Source organism: Sciurus vulgaris (genome assembly GCF_902686455.1).
Source record: "Sciurus vulgaris genome assembly, chromosome: 16".
Taxonomy (NCBI): Eukaryota; Metazoa; Chordata; class Mammalia; order Rodentia; family Sciuridae; genus Sciurus; species Sciurus vulgaris.
The window spans coordinates 48351068-48364947 of NC_136477.1; the positions used below are offsets into that span (position 1 = coordinate 48351068).

Sequence of the window (13880 nt, forward strand, 5' to 3'; positions counted from 1 at the left end):
TTATTTATTTATTTACTTATTCTTTTTTATGTCTGTATTAGTCTTCTATTGTATGACTCTATTACAATTTACTTTCATATTCACATGAAATGGCTACAATTCTAAATAAGCAAATTCATTTAGTAAGCATTCAAATATATACTCAAGTGCTTTATCATAGATACTTGTTCATTTATTCATGTTATTTCATTCATCCAGTAATACTGATTGACCTGAGGGTGGAAATTAAACAGTCAAGAAATAGTGATGATTCAGAAAAGAAGGGTTAATCAGTGAAATGAAGTCTAAAGTTTCAGAGCCAAGTAGAATAGTTGTCTCAAATGAGAGGGAAGTATAAAGGTTAGATATACAAATTTGATAGCGGAAATTTAAAGGCAAATCCTTCTGATGATCTTTCTTCCTGAAGGGTAGACAGTGGTTCTTTGCAGACTTGAAGAGAAAGGAAGTGTTTTAAACTAAACTTTATAGAAAATGGGAAAGAGATCTGCCTAGGAAAACATAGGAGCATATCTGGATGCTTCTAAAGGCTGTTTAAGACCTTGAATTATTATTCATACTATGAATGTCTGACTCTGTGTGAAACATTCTGTACCAGTCTAAGAAGCCTGGGTGTGGGTGTAGGCATAGGTAATGCTACAAACCTGGAAATATAGTAATACTTTAAAGATACTGGCATGATAATAATAGAAGCATGGGACCATAGAACAGAAGTTGCCTCATCAAGGAAGTGAAAGCTTCAGTGATGTGGAAATCCTTGTGACAATAGCAGGTGCATTAGGTGTCTGTGAGTGGGAGAACTACATGGATTAGAAACTGTGGCACAGAATGAAGTACTTGTATTTAAGTTTCCAGACTATGTAGTGTTTTAGCAGAAGAGTTTCCAGATGTATAAATGGAAGTGGAGTAGGGAAAATAATAAAGACAAATTGGTCAAGGATCTGAGGGACTGTTGTATTGAGATGCTCATCCTTATGAAAACTGGATCAAGCCAGAGTTATGGAAGGGAATAGGGTTGGGTCAAGTACCACAGGCTTTAGCTAATCAGAGGGAACTCCTTGAGCATTGGTGGGTGACAGACAATGCAAGAACTGTCAAAGTGACAAGGATTGTACCTGATGGTAGAGTAGATGTAGTTGGTAAACCATACAGCAGAGTGAGAAAAATACTGATTCCACCTCCCAAATTGGTGGCAGATAGAAGAGTCTTTGCTGAAATAATCTAGTAGAAGGTTAAAAGGATTCTAGACCAGTACCATAAAATACAACTTTCTGCAATGCTGGAAATATCTATGCTATCTGATAAGCTAGCTACTACTCACTGTGGCTCTTCATCCTATTAAGGATGGCTTAGTGCAATTGAAGAACTGAATCTTAAATTTTATTTTTTTAAATAAAATTAAATATTAATAGCTACATATTGAACAGTCCAGCTCTAGACCATTTATTTTACAACTAAAAAACTGAATCCAGATGAGTTAAATGCCTCATTGTTGACATACAACTAGATAGGGATAAAACTGGGGCTAGAATGATGATTGTAGAAACAGAGAAGAAACAATGACAAATAAAAGTAGAATTTAAAAGATTTAGTGGGTTAATTTGGTTTATCAACAGACAGTTATTAATACATTAAAAGGTAATGATAAAAGCCAGGTGTGGTGGCACATGCCTGTAATCCCAGTGACTTGGGAAGCTGAGGCAGGAGGATTGCAAGTTCAAGGCTACCGTCACCAACTAAGTGAGAACTTATCTTAAAATAAAAACAAAAAACAATGGGCTGGGGATGTGACTTAGTGGTAGAGTGCCCCTGAATTCAATTCTTAGTATGGGAAAAGAAAAGTAATATAATAATACCCCAGGTGCAAGCCAAGGATATTGAGAAAATAAGATGGCTGTAATAATAATGGACAAGATAAGAATTTGAGAGGAAGGAAGCAGTTGATAAATTCAGTTTTTGACATATCTGACATATTTTTAGGTTAAAGGAAATGAGGAGATGTAATAAACCCCAAGCTCTAAACCAAGATTTTCTGGCTCCCATTAATACTTCCCATTACATCACAGGAGATGCTATATCTTATAAGTAGAATAAGCTTTTATCTGAAAAGCTTGAAATGAAATAATTGTTTGAAAAATAATTGCTTTTAGCTTTGCCTTATGAGTGGAGAAATCATTCAAATGTCTCCTCAAATGAGCCTGATCTTTGAAACAATGGACCTTTCCCAGGCTTCGGTAAGTTTGTAATTTAATACGAGTAGTTTGTTTCTTTGTTTGTTCATTAATTTAGTCAGAAATTTTTTAATATGTGTCATAAATTGGGTTTAGTAGTGGGAATACAGAGATGAATAAGACACAGTATAAACTTGTTTAGGAAGGGTAAAGAGCATGCTAATAAATACTTTCAATACAGTTACATGTGAGTTCTCCAAGAGTGTGGGGAGGACTGAGAATCCATAAGGCGAATGGGTAGTGGAGGACCATGAAAGGTGTTTGAGTGTTTGATCTGGTTTTGAGGAAGATATAAGACTTCTCCAGGGAGATTGACTGGGTCTGGGTATTCCATATAATAGTAAAATGATGTGTGAAGACATGGAGCAAGGACATGTCGAGGGAACAGAACAGAAAACAGTTTTCTGTTTGGGGAACATCTAATATACATGAGGCTATAGAGATAGAAACCAAATCATGACAGGCCTTATTAATCATGCTAAGAAGTGATGATAATTGTCAGGCGTCACTGTTACAGAGGTAACCATGGAAAAAAGAAAAGTTGTCTTTTTTCTCTAGCCTGCCACTGTAAGCCGTTGTGGCATGATTTATTTGGAACCCTCACAGTTAGGATGGGAACCACTTGTGTCTTCATGGTTGCATTCCCTAAAAGGACCTCTACTTGAACCAGAACATCAAGCTCTTCTGAAAGAACTTTTCGACTGGTTAATACCACCTTCTTTGAAGTTTCGTAAGAAAGAATGCAAGGTAACATGATTCTCTGACCCCATTCAATTTTCTTAAGTTTCTGTTCAACTTAATTAATCTAAAGTCATAATGATAGTGAATAATAAACAGTTTTCTTTGTACACATTCATATCCACTGGGGTTTTTTTATTGCTCAAGTTACAGCTGAATAACCTAGAGGTTAATTTACTCCAGCTAAACTATTTGTTTAAAATCATAGCATTTAAAACTTTTAAAATCCCAAGTATTTTTTATATTTAAGAAATATTTTCAGCATGTGCCTTCAGAAACTCATGTATTTAGTATTTTATGAGAAATTACATATTTTATTAGTTTCCTAAGGCTGGATGTTTTCAAACAATGGAAATTTATTCTCTCACAGTTTTGGAAGCCAAAAGTCTGAAATCAAAATGTTGTCAGGGCTGAGCTTCAAGAGAAAATCTTTTTGTATCTCTTCCAGATTTTTGTGGCCTCAGGAGTTCCCTGACTTGTGGCTGTATAACTCTAATCTCTTCCTCCATCTTCACAAGGCCTTCTCTTCTGTCTCTCCTGTGTATGACACTTTAAAAGACTTAGGGTCTTTAATATAGTATACACAGGATAACCCAGAATGATCTCCTCATCTCAAGATCATTACTTAAATCTTCAAAGATAATTTTTCAATAAGATCACTTCCATAAATTCCTGGGATTAAGAGAGAGAATTCTCTTTTTGGGGACTACTATTTAGCTGTGTTTCCCAACATGTCACATGTATATTCACCTACGTTTACTTACACATAGATAAATATGTTGATATAAAAAGGGAAAAGTAGTTATTCAGTAGATTTCTAATCCTAAAATAATATTTTAGGGGTAGAAAAATGTGGTACATAAAAGAAAAACTGGACACTTTTATCTTATGAAGATTGTATGCAGTGTCTTCACAGAGAAAATATACAACCAAGTTCTTTATCTTCCCTTCCATTTCTCCATTTCTACACCCCACCCTCCCATTATGGTAGCCTCAGTTCAACCTGAACCAATTCAGTAGAGCTGCTCTATTCCAGTCTACATCTTGATACTAGAGTGAAGATTCTAAAACATACATCTATTCTGTTTACTCCTTCACTTAAAATACTCCATTGGAACTATTTTTCTTTTATTCTGAGATCGGTAACACAGCCCATAATGCTTTTTGGAATCTGACTCTGTCTGATTCTCAAGCCTTGTTTTTTGCCATTCCTCCTTCACATTCTATTTTTATATCCAACAGAATTTCCCTAATTATCTGTGTCTGCTCATATTTCCTTTCTTTGAATGTATGAGTATCCCTACCTTGAACATCCTTCTCTACTTCATTTTCCTTCCAAATTCAACTCAGCTATTGCTTCCTCTGGGAAGCCTTCCTTGACTTAATCTTCTTCCATTTCCTTGGATCCATTATAATTGTTTATCCCAAGTATTCTAAAAACCTCCTCCTACCCTGAGATTTCCTCTGTCATACTATTATTACACCACAATATTTTTGTTTCTTTAGTTTTTTAAAAAATATTTTTGGTTGTAGATGGACACGATATCTTTATTTTATTTATTTATTTTTATACAGTGTTAAGGATGTATCCCAGTGCCTCACATAGACTAGGCAAGCGCTCTACCACTTAGCCACAACCCCAGCCCTGTCTATTCAGTTTTAGTGTTTTTCCTTTGCAGGCATTGCCTTTTATTTTCGTTATATCCCAACATGGTATATAGGCTTATAGGTATGTCTTTCACAAATGTTTTTTGTATAAATAAATGAATGAATGGCTATAAGAGACTTCATTTTTGTTATCTTTAGAATTGTGTATACCCTTACAGTAAATAGTTTGCATTTGTCAGAGGATTTATACTATGTTATATACAACTTTTTGTTATAATATGCCAAGCTAAAATATTCAAGTAAAGGTTTTTATCAGCCTAAAATTTTAAGTCTTTACACGAAGTCTTTAAACAAATGTTCTTAAATTCATGTTTATAAATACCATGTATGTTCTTACCAGTTTTTAAAAATGAAATATTTATCTTCTTTTATTTTCCAAATAAGCTGAAAGTTGTGAATAATCTTTCATTCTTTTTACTTTGCAGGAACTGATTCGTACCAGTAATAGCAATGTGGTTGTCTCTCTCACACGCCTCTTTGAAGTACTACTCTGTAATGTGGTAGAAAATGATCCTACTAGCAAGCACATTCGTGTTTGGATTATGGTTGGTTTTATACTTCATGTGGTCTTAAATTTCAGAATAAAATATACTTCTGGCAATTGATATTATTGATATTATTACACATGTATTGAGAAAGACATAAGATTCAGAACTATTTTCTGGTGATCACTGAAAGAATATTGAAAATACCAAAGTTACCCTGACCTGGCATTCTGGTACTAAAAAACACTTTAGAGAAAATAAAGTATGTCAGAATGAACCAAAACTGCCCTATATTTTATGAAAGATCATAATTTGACAAACACTTGATAAGGTGATTTAATAGTAAGCCCATTGAGACTTTAGATAAATTGATTTTGTCTTAATAATAAGCCAGCATTAAGCCATGTACAAACTAGCTATGAAAGACTAAAGGAGCATGACAGGCAGAATCCCTGGAGGATTTAGGTAGAGAAAAGTCAGAAGTCCTGATTAGCTAATGTCTGGAGTTCAGAGAAGACCAGTGATAGTGAGCAGAAATTATCAAAAGGAACTAAAGAAAAGGTTTTGTTCCTTTTCCTTGTCTAGGCCTCTTTTCCATCTGCTACCATATTCTCATCTATTTTCCTTTTTAAAAAATTTTTAATTTTTATTTGTTCTTTTTGTATATACATGAAAGTAGAGCATATTTTGATGTATTATATATACATGGAGTATAACTTCCCATTCTTGTGATTGTACATGATATGGAGTTACACTGGTCATGTATTTGTATATGAATATAGGAAAGTTATGTCCCATTCATTCTACTGTCTTTCCTATTCCCATCTTCCCTCCCCACCTTATTGTGTGTTAGCATTCTTATATCGAAAAGAACATTTGGGCTTTGGCTTTGGGGGATTGGCTTATTTCACTTAGCAGGATATTCTCTAGTTCTATCCGTAATTTCATTCTTTATAACTGAGTAATATTCCATAGTGTATATATAACATATTTTATTTATCCTTTCATCCATTGAAGAACACCTAGTTTGTATCCCTAGATTTGCTATAGTGAATTGAGTTATATAAATATCAATGTGGCTACATCACTTTAAAATGCTGATTTTAAGTCTTTTGGGTATTTGTTAAGAAGTGGGATAACTGGGTCAAAAGGTGATTCCCCATTCCAGGTTTTCTAAGGAATCTCCATTCTGCTTTTCATAAGTAGTTGCACCAATTTACAGTCCCACCAACAATGTATGAAAGTATCTTTCTCCCCACATCCTTGCCAACACGTATTGTTTTATATATAAATATATATATTTATACATTTATATGTATATATACATACACACACATACATATATATTTGTACCAGGCATTGAACTCAGGGACACTTGACCACTGAGCCATATTCCCAACCCTACTTTGTATTTTATTTAGAGACAGGGTCTCACTGAGTTTCTTAGCACCTTGCTTTTGCTGAGGTTAACTTTGAATTCATGATCCTCCTGCCTTCGCCTCCCAAGCTGCTGGGATTACAGGTGTGTGCCACCGGGCCTGGAATTGTTACTTGTATGTTTGATAATTACTATTCTGACTGGAGTGAGATGAAATCTCAGTGTAGTTCTAATTTGCATTTCTCAAATTGCTCGAGATTTTGAACCTCTTTTCATATATTTGTTGACCATTCATATGTCTTCTGTGAAGTGTTTGTTTAGCTCCTTTGCCCATTTATTGATTGAATTATTTTTGTTTTTTTAAGTTCTTTGTATAGCCTAGAAATTAATGCCTTATCTGAGGTACTGGTGGTGAAGATTTTCTCCCAATTTGTAGGATTTCTGTACACATTCTTCATTTTTTACTTTCCTGGGAAGAAGCTTTTCAGTTTTGTACCATCTTATTTATTGATTTTTTTAAATATATATTTTTAGATATTGATAGACCTTTATTTTATTCATTTTTAAATATGCGGTGCTGAAAATAAAACCCAGTGCCTCACACATGCTAGGCAAATGCTCCACTACTGAGCTACAACCCCAGTTCCCATTTATTAATTCTTGATTTTACTTCTTACGCTTTAGGAGTCTTGTTGAGGAATTTGGTTCCCAAGTCAACGTGTTGGAGAGTTGGGCCTAGTTTTTCTTCTAGTTCTTTTAACTTTTGTTTATCATGGAAAATTTTTATTTCATCATCAATTCTGAAGCTTAATTTTACTCGCTATAGTTTTCTTGGCTGGCATCTATTTTTTTCAGAGCCTGGTATAAATTATTCTAAGATCTCCTAGCTTTGAGGGCCTGGATGGAGAAGTCAGATGAGATCTGGGTTGGTTTTGCTCTAAATATGACCTATTTTTTTTTTCTGTCGGTCTTTAAATTTCTATCCTTATTCTGTATGTTAGCCATTTTCATAATAATGTGCAAAAACATGAACCACTTCAAGAATTTGCATACCATCCTTGTGCATGGGCCCTGCTAATCTTCTCTGTATCATTCCAATTTTAGTATATGTGCTGCCAAACTGAGCACTGCCACTGCATTCTTAATTCCTTGAGGTTTTCTGCTGTTCTCTTCAACTCTATGGTCATAGCAGTTCTCTCCTGTTGTTTTCCATTCACCTTGTTATCACAGAAAACATTCTACCTCAGCCATCTCACATTCTAAGGTTTCCTGCTAATCATAACTTCTTCCTTTCTGCCTCCCTTTTACTGTTACATACCTACACTTTAGAAAAAAATCAAACATTTTTTTTGAAGTATAGTTTATCTATTCCTTCTCCCTACCCCCAGGTTTGAAACTGTCTTTCCCATCAGTATTACCTTTTATAAAATAAAAGCATTCCACAAATAGTTCACTGACATATAATCTTTAGGACATGTATAACCTGAAAAAATTTCATTCTCTGGGTAAACTGAAACTCCCAACTTTTTCAGATGATTCAGAAGCACTTCTAAAGAGTTATGTAGGTTGAAACCTGCTTAGAAATCTTCTCTTAAAATATATTTTATTCATTTATTTTTACTATACAGGGAATGTATACATAGAGTAAAATTCAGAAGGTAAAAAGTAGGTTTTCTATCTATATCAATCTCCTAGCCACCCTCAAGGCAATTATTACAGTTACCAGAAGGAATGGCTCTTTATTTATTACTTGTTGCTTCACTAAAAACTCAGAGATATATTGGCAGGGAAATTAGTTTATTCAAAGCCAGCTTCGAAGAAGATGGAGGAGATCTTCCAGTCTCAAATCTCCATCTCTGGGGAGTTCAGGGATACAAAAAAGCTTTTATAAGAGAAGACAGGCTGTGTTCATCAGAAACATGCTAGTCTCAGGTTTCCTGGCTCCCATCAGGTTGAGGTGGTTGAGTGGCAGGGGTGGCAGGTGGTGAGGGAGGTTGCTTTTCAGCCTGTATTCTCGGTTTGAGGAAGTACAGGATGCTGAAAAACAGCTATCAGGAAGTTGCCCTAATTTCAAAGAGTCTGTTTCATTGCAAGTGTCCTGTGTAGCCTTCTAGATTTATTTTATGCACATACTTCTTTGTACTCTCAAAATATGTCTTGGAGTTCCACATCAGTACTTTGTTTTTTAACAGCTGCATATATGTCAGTTTGTGTAGCATAATCTAATTAAGCATAACCCCTATTAGAGAACATTTGGGTTGCTTCTGATGTTTTATTATTTACAAATAGTGCTACAGTGACTATTCTTGTGCATATATCATTTTCACAGGCAGAAATATATTTAAGGATAAACTAAAAGTGAAATTCCTAGGTAATTTAGTTGGGCTTTTAAATTTTTGATAAATGTTGCCAGAAAATTGAGTCTTCATACAGTTTAGCTGTGCTCCATTCTACTTTATTCGTATCTGTGACCAACTAGTTTGAGCAAGTCCTAATACGTTTTTCTTTTAATTTCTTTTAACTTTTTTCATCAATAGGCTTGCTTTATATTCTCTTTGATATGGTCCATTGGAGGAGGTTGTGATACAGATAGTCGTCTTCATTTTGATTCTTTCATAAGATCAATCATAACAGGCAAAAGTGAAAACCACCCAGTGCCAGATGGTGTGGGTAAATGGGAATGCCAATTTGATGAAAAAGGCCTGGTCTATGACTACATGTATGAGGTATGACATGAAATGCTTATTATGATAAGATGTAAAGCATAGTGTCCTGAATTAGTAGATAAAGCTCCTAAATTTCTATCCTACAGTGATTTTGATTCTTGAGGTAAGCTTTGTCATCCCTTCTGTTTAGTTCTTGTCCTATGACTTGTTGGTAGCATAAACTTGCTTTAAAAATATATAATTTCATGTTTAACTTTAATTCACTTTTCCACTTTACATATAAAGAGTCCACAAAAGGATTCTTTTAAACAATAAGCATTTAAACATAATTTTATTCATACAAATTTTATTTCACAATCCAGAAGATTTCGATAGAGCCTTAATTCTAATTTTATCTAAGTTATAGAAACTTTGAAAGGTAAGTGACTAGCAGAGCCAGAACTTGAACCCAGTTCTGCAGACCAACAGTGTAGGGCTCCTTTCCTCAAAACATGCTAACACAGAAATTTAAGAATATGACCAGTTTCAATCTCAGCAGTCATAGTGAGAAGTCAGTGAGATCGTCACTAAAAGTGAAAAATCAAGAGATAGTAATAATGCCAGCGTGTTCTTTGAGAATTGAAGGTAAATACCAAAATGACTGGATTACAGAAATAAAGGTAGTTGTCACTGGAGAAGAGAAAATGGGAGGAGAGGACTACTGTTTTTCTTAATCTTATAAATCTTTTGACTCTAAAATATGTGTGTATATAACTGATGAAAATAAAATCTAAAATTTAAAAAAATGAACTACTAAAGAGATGTTTACCCAGACTTGGGAAATTACCACCAATTACATGTGTCATAGACACATATAAAAGACTAGAAAACAGGAAAAGATTCTTAGAGCCAATTATACCACCCAAGTAAGGTCCTAGACTTGTGCTACTTTGCCAGGTATTAACTCTTTTATTATTACTTGATGGTGGAAAGACTGGTGATCTCCAGGGAGAGAGAAAGACAGCAGGGAGAAGAAAATAATGGTTGGAAATGGCAGATTGGAAAGCACTCAGTTGTTTCAGGACAATAACTCATTCAGCCAGTGGTTCAGAAGAATTTTAGTATTTTAATAATTAGTTCCACCATGCTGATATGTCCTATTATAGTATCAGCCTGTATCAAAATGCCAGAGAATAATTTTAGAGAAACAAATATAGAGAATTCGTGTGATATTTTTAGATTATTGCCTGTTTACTTAAAATATGAAAAACATGAAGTCAAAATGCAGAAAATTGTTAACTAGAGGTACATTAAAATGACTTTCAGGTAAACATGTGGCATTTAAGTACAAATGGCTGTCTTAAAGGAATTTTGGGAAGATTAGAGTATTTAAGAGAACACAATGGCAAATTCTAGATATGTTGAAATTGTTATAAAGTGTCATTACATTTTTTCAGATTGTCATTTAAAAAGGAAAACTAAAGAAAAATATATTTCTTAAGTTGAGTGGTAGATTCATGGATATTTATATTATTAATCTGCTTTCTGACTTACATTCTTGTATATAAATTTAATATTTCCATAAAAGAAAGAAAAGACAAAAAGTTTTTTGTTTTGTTTTGATTTTTGTGGTACTAGAAATTAAATGCAGGGTACCATTAAGCTACGTTCCCAGCCCTTTTTATTTTATTTTTGAGACAATGCTTTGCTAAATTGCCTTGGCTAGCCTTGAACTTGTACTTTTCCTGCCTCATCTTCCCAAGTAGCTGGGATCACAGGTGTGTTCCACTGTGTGCATCTAAGACTAAAGATTTGAAAAGTAAACAGTGTAAGTGTTGAAAAGAGGCTTTCAGGTACAGCAAGTGCATGGTTATAATATCTTGAAACATATTCTCTTCTAGTTGAAAAACCGAGGTCGCTGGCTCCATTGGAATGAATTAATTAAAAGTATTGATTTAGAAGATAAGCGTATCAAGATTCAAGACATCATAATCCCTACGATAGACACAATTAGATATACATTTCTAATGGATTTAAGTATTACCTATGCAAAGTAAGGAACTCTACTGTATATGTGAATTTTAAATGTAACAGTGTCATTCTAGTAGGATTATAGCAATTTTTGAAGTAAACTTTAAGGTTATCCAGTTTCAGATAACTGAGATCCTGGGGGACTAATTGTATGCCTAAGTGACATTTGTGTTATTGTCAAACCTAGGATTCAGGTATCCTATTGTGTGCTCCAAAGCCTTTGCTATCATAATTTGTTATCTTGTAAGTCACCTTGTATTTCTCTAATTTGTAACAACAGACTAAAGACCAGTTGCAGTGTTTTTGTGAAAAGCTATACATTATACTTAAAGGTGCAGTGCACTTCTGAGATATCAAACAGATGATGATCCATGTTCTCCCATTACACTTAGCATTTTTCTTTTTTCTTTCTTTTTTTTGGGGGGTGGGTACTGGGGATTGAACTCAGGGGCACTCAACCACTGGGCCACATCCCCAGCCCTATTTTGTATTTTTATTTAGAGACAGGTTCTCTCTGAGTTGCTTAGTTTCTCTCTGAGGCTAGCTTTGAACTCTCGGTCCTCCTGCCTTAGCCTCCCTGGCTCTTGGGATTACAGGCAAGCAACACTATGCCTGGCTACACTTAGCATTTTTCTAATGTGTTCTATGCTGGTTCTGATTCCATAGCTTAAGATGAATATTAAAAACTCAGATTTTAATCAGAATAATATATCAAAAAATAGTATATAAAACTGGTCAGGAACCTGGATGTTTATTGTAGCCATATCTATACCATTTATTTTTCTGCAATACTAGGGTTTGAACCCACAGCACTCCACTACTAAGCTATATCCCCAGCCCTTGTCATTTTTTATTTCGAGACAGAGTCTTGTAAGTTGCTAAGGCTGGCCTCAAACCTGCGATTCTCCTGCCTCAGCCTCCCAAATAGCTAGGATTAGATATATGCTACCATGCCTGTCACTATGCCAACTTCTTTTTTTTTAATATATTCTTTTAGTTGTCAATGGATCTTTATTTTATTTGTTTGTATGTGGTGCTGAGAATCGAACTCAGTGCCTCACTCATGTTAGGCAAGCGTTCTACCCCTGAGCCACAACCCCAGCCCCATGCCAACTTTTTAAATAACATTTTCAGCTTCTTTTAAAACATTAAGCATAATTTATCATCAATACTACTTAAACTAGACCAGTTTACATAATATTTATAAATGTCATATTTTTTAAAATATAGAACTTGCATCTGAGTGCATTTTGTAGCACTTTTGTGTTGCTTTTTTTAAAAACCAGGAAAAATAGCTATGAGGAAAATTATTTTATACTTGTTTTGTATGTCTAGTTGCATTTAAAAAAAAAAAACTTTAGAGGTTAATAGTTAAAACCTTGTAGCTAGGTGTGGTGGTGCATGTCTGTAATCCCATTTCTGGGAGGCTGATATAAGAGGATCCGGCTAGCCTGGATATCATAGTGAGACAACACCTCAAAACAACAATAACAACAAGAAAAATATTTTTAAATTAATAAGTATGTAATTACAAAGGAAACCATTTACATAAAAAATCTATTAAAATATTGAGTATATTTGAGTTATAGTAGTCATGTTCTACTTCTTTTTAACTCTCTAATAAGATCTAACTGTGGATTTGATGATTATAGCAGTTTTGAAGAAATAGTAGGCATGAGAGATATTTTTGAGATATTACAACAATTGTAATGTTTAAGATAGTTTGTATGATTCCTGTTGGTGACAAAGACACAGGAACTGTTGATATGATTGCTACATTTTTGCTAGAGGGTATTAAAGATATATCCTTTTTGTCATGCAAGCTCACAGATTTCCTGAATTCTAAGAATTTCTTCAGTTGGTTTGTAGACCCCAAGTTAAGAACAGCATTCATTTATTGATATTACTTTAATAAATAGCTTTCCAAAAAGTGAATATTACTCAGACTGAAACATGTAGGTGAATTTCCAGGGATTGCTCTAGTTCTAAAAGAACTTTAACTTGGTGATCCTACTTGAATAATTTTAAATTTTCATGTTAGCATAATTTGGCTCACTTAGGTAACTTTTTACAACTGAATTCTGCTCAGTTTCAGTACTGGCCTTTGCATTTATTTTTATGTTTTGTGTGATAATAAATTACCAAAGTGAAAATATTTCATTTTTAATGCAACAGTTCTCAAACTTAGATCCCTCGGTTTTGCAAACACAAACTCATATGATTGTTTCCTCTTTCAAATTAATAAATTTTATTCAAGAATGGGAAACCCTGATTGAGGCCCCACTGAAGGAGGAATTTCCTAGAGTTTGCTTTTAGATAAATATTTTCAGTTAGTAGTTGAATTAATTTAAAAATGCTTTTAACAGGTATTTATAATTTTTAGCTTTAGAATTCACTGTTATTTCATTTTCACAAAATTTTTATGCTTTTAACTTTTAAAATCCTAAACCTATATCATTATCTTCACTTAATTATTCTACTCCACCCTGCCAACCCCATGTCTGTACCCCTAACTTAAAGTACAAATACATCATCTTTCTGGGGAGACAAACTTTGGCTTTGTTTTTTGAAAAGTTAAACATGTCATTACTTGTTTTATGAGTGTTTTTGTTTTTTGTTTTTTATGAGACGGGTTCTCACTAAATTGCCCAGGCTGGTTTCTAATTTGCAATCCTCCCATCTCAACCTTTCAAATGCTTTGGATTAC

General features: G+C 34.0%; 1 protein-coding gene across 1 annotated transcript in view; it reads left to right on the top strand.

Annotated features, from left to right (window-relative positions):
- Positions 1–13880, top strand: part of LOC306647289 (dynein axonemal heavy chain 12-like) — a 332440-nt gene that overhangs the window by 158720 nt on the left and 159840 nt on the right. Inside the window, 5 exon segments of the mRNA XM_079116520.1 lie at positions 2148–2231; positions 2787–2975; positions 5060–5179; positions 9035–9223; positions 11044–11195. Of these exon segments, the coding sequence (XP_078972646.1) occupies positions 2148–2231; positions 2787–2975; positions 5060–5179; positions 9035–9223; positions 11044–11195 (734 nt within the window).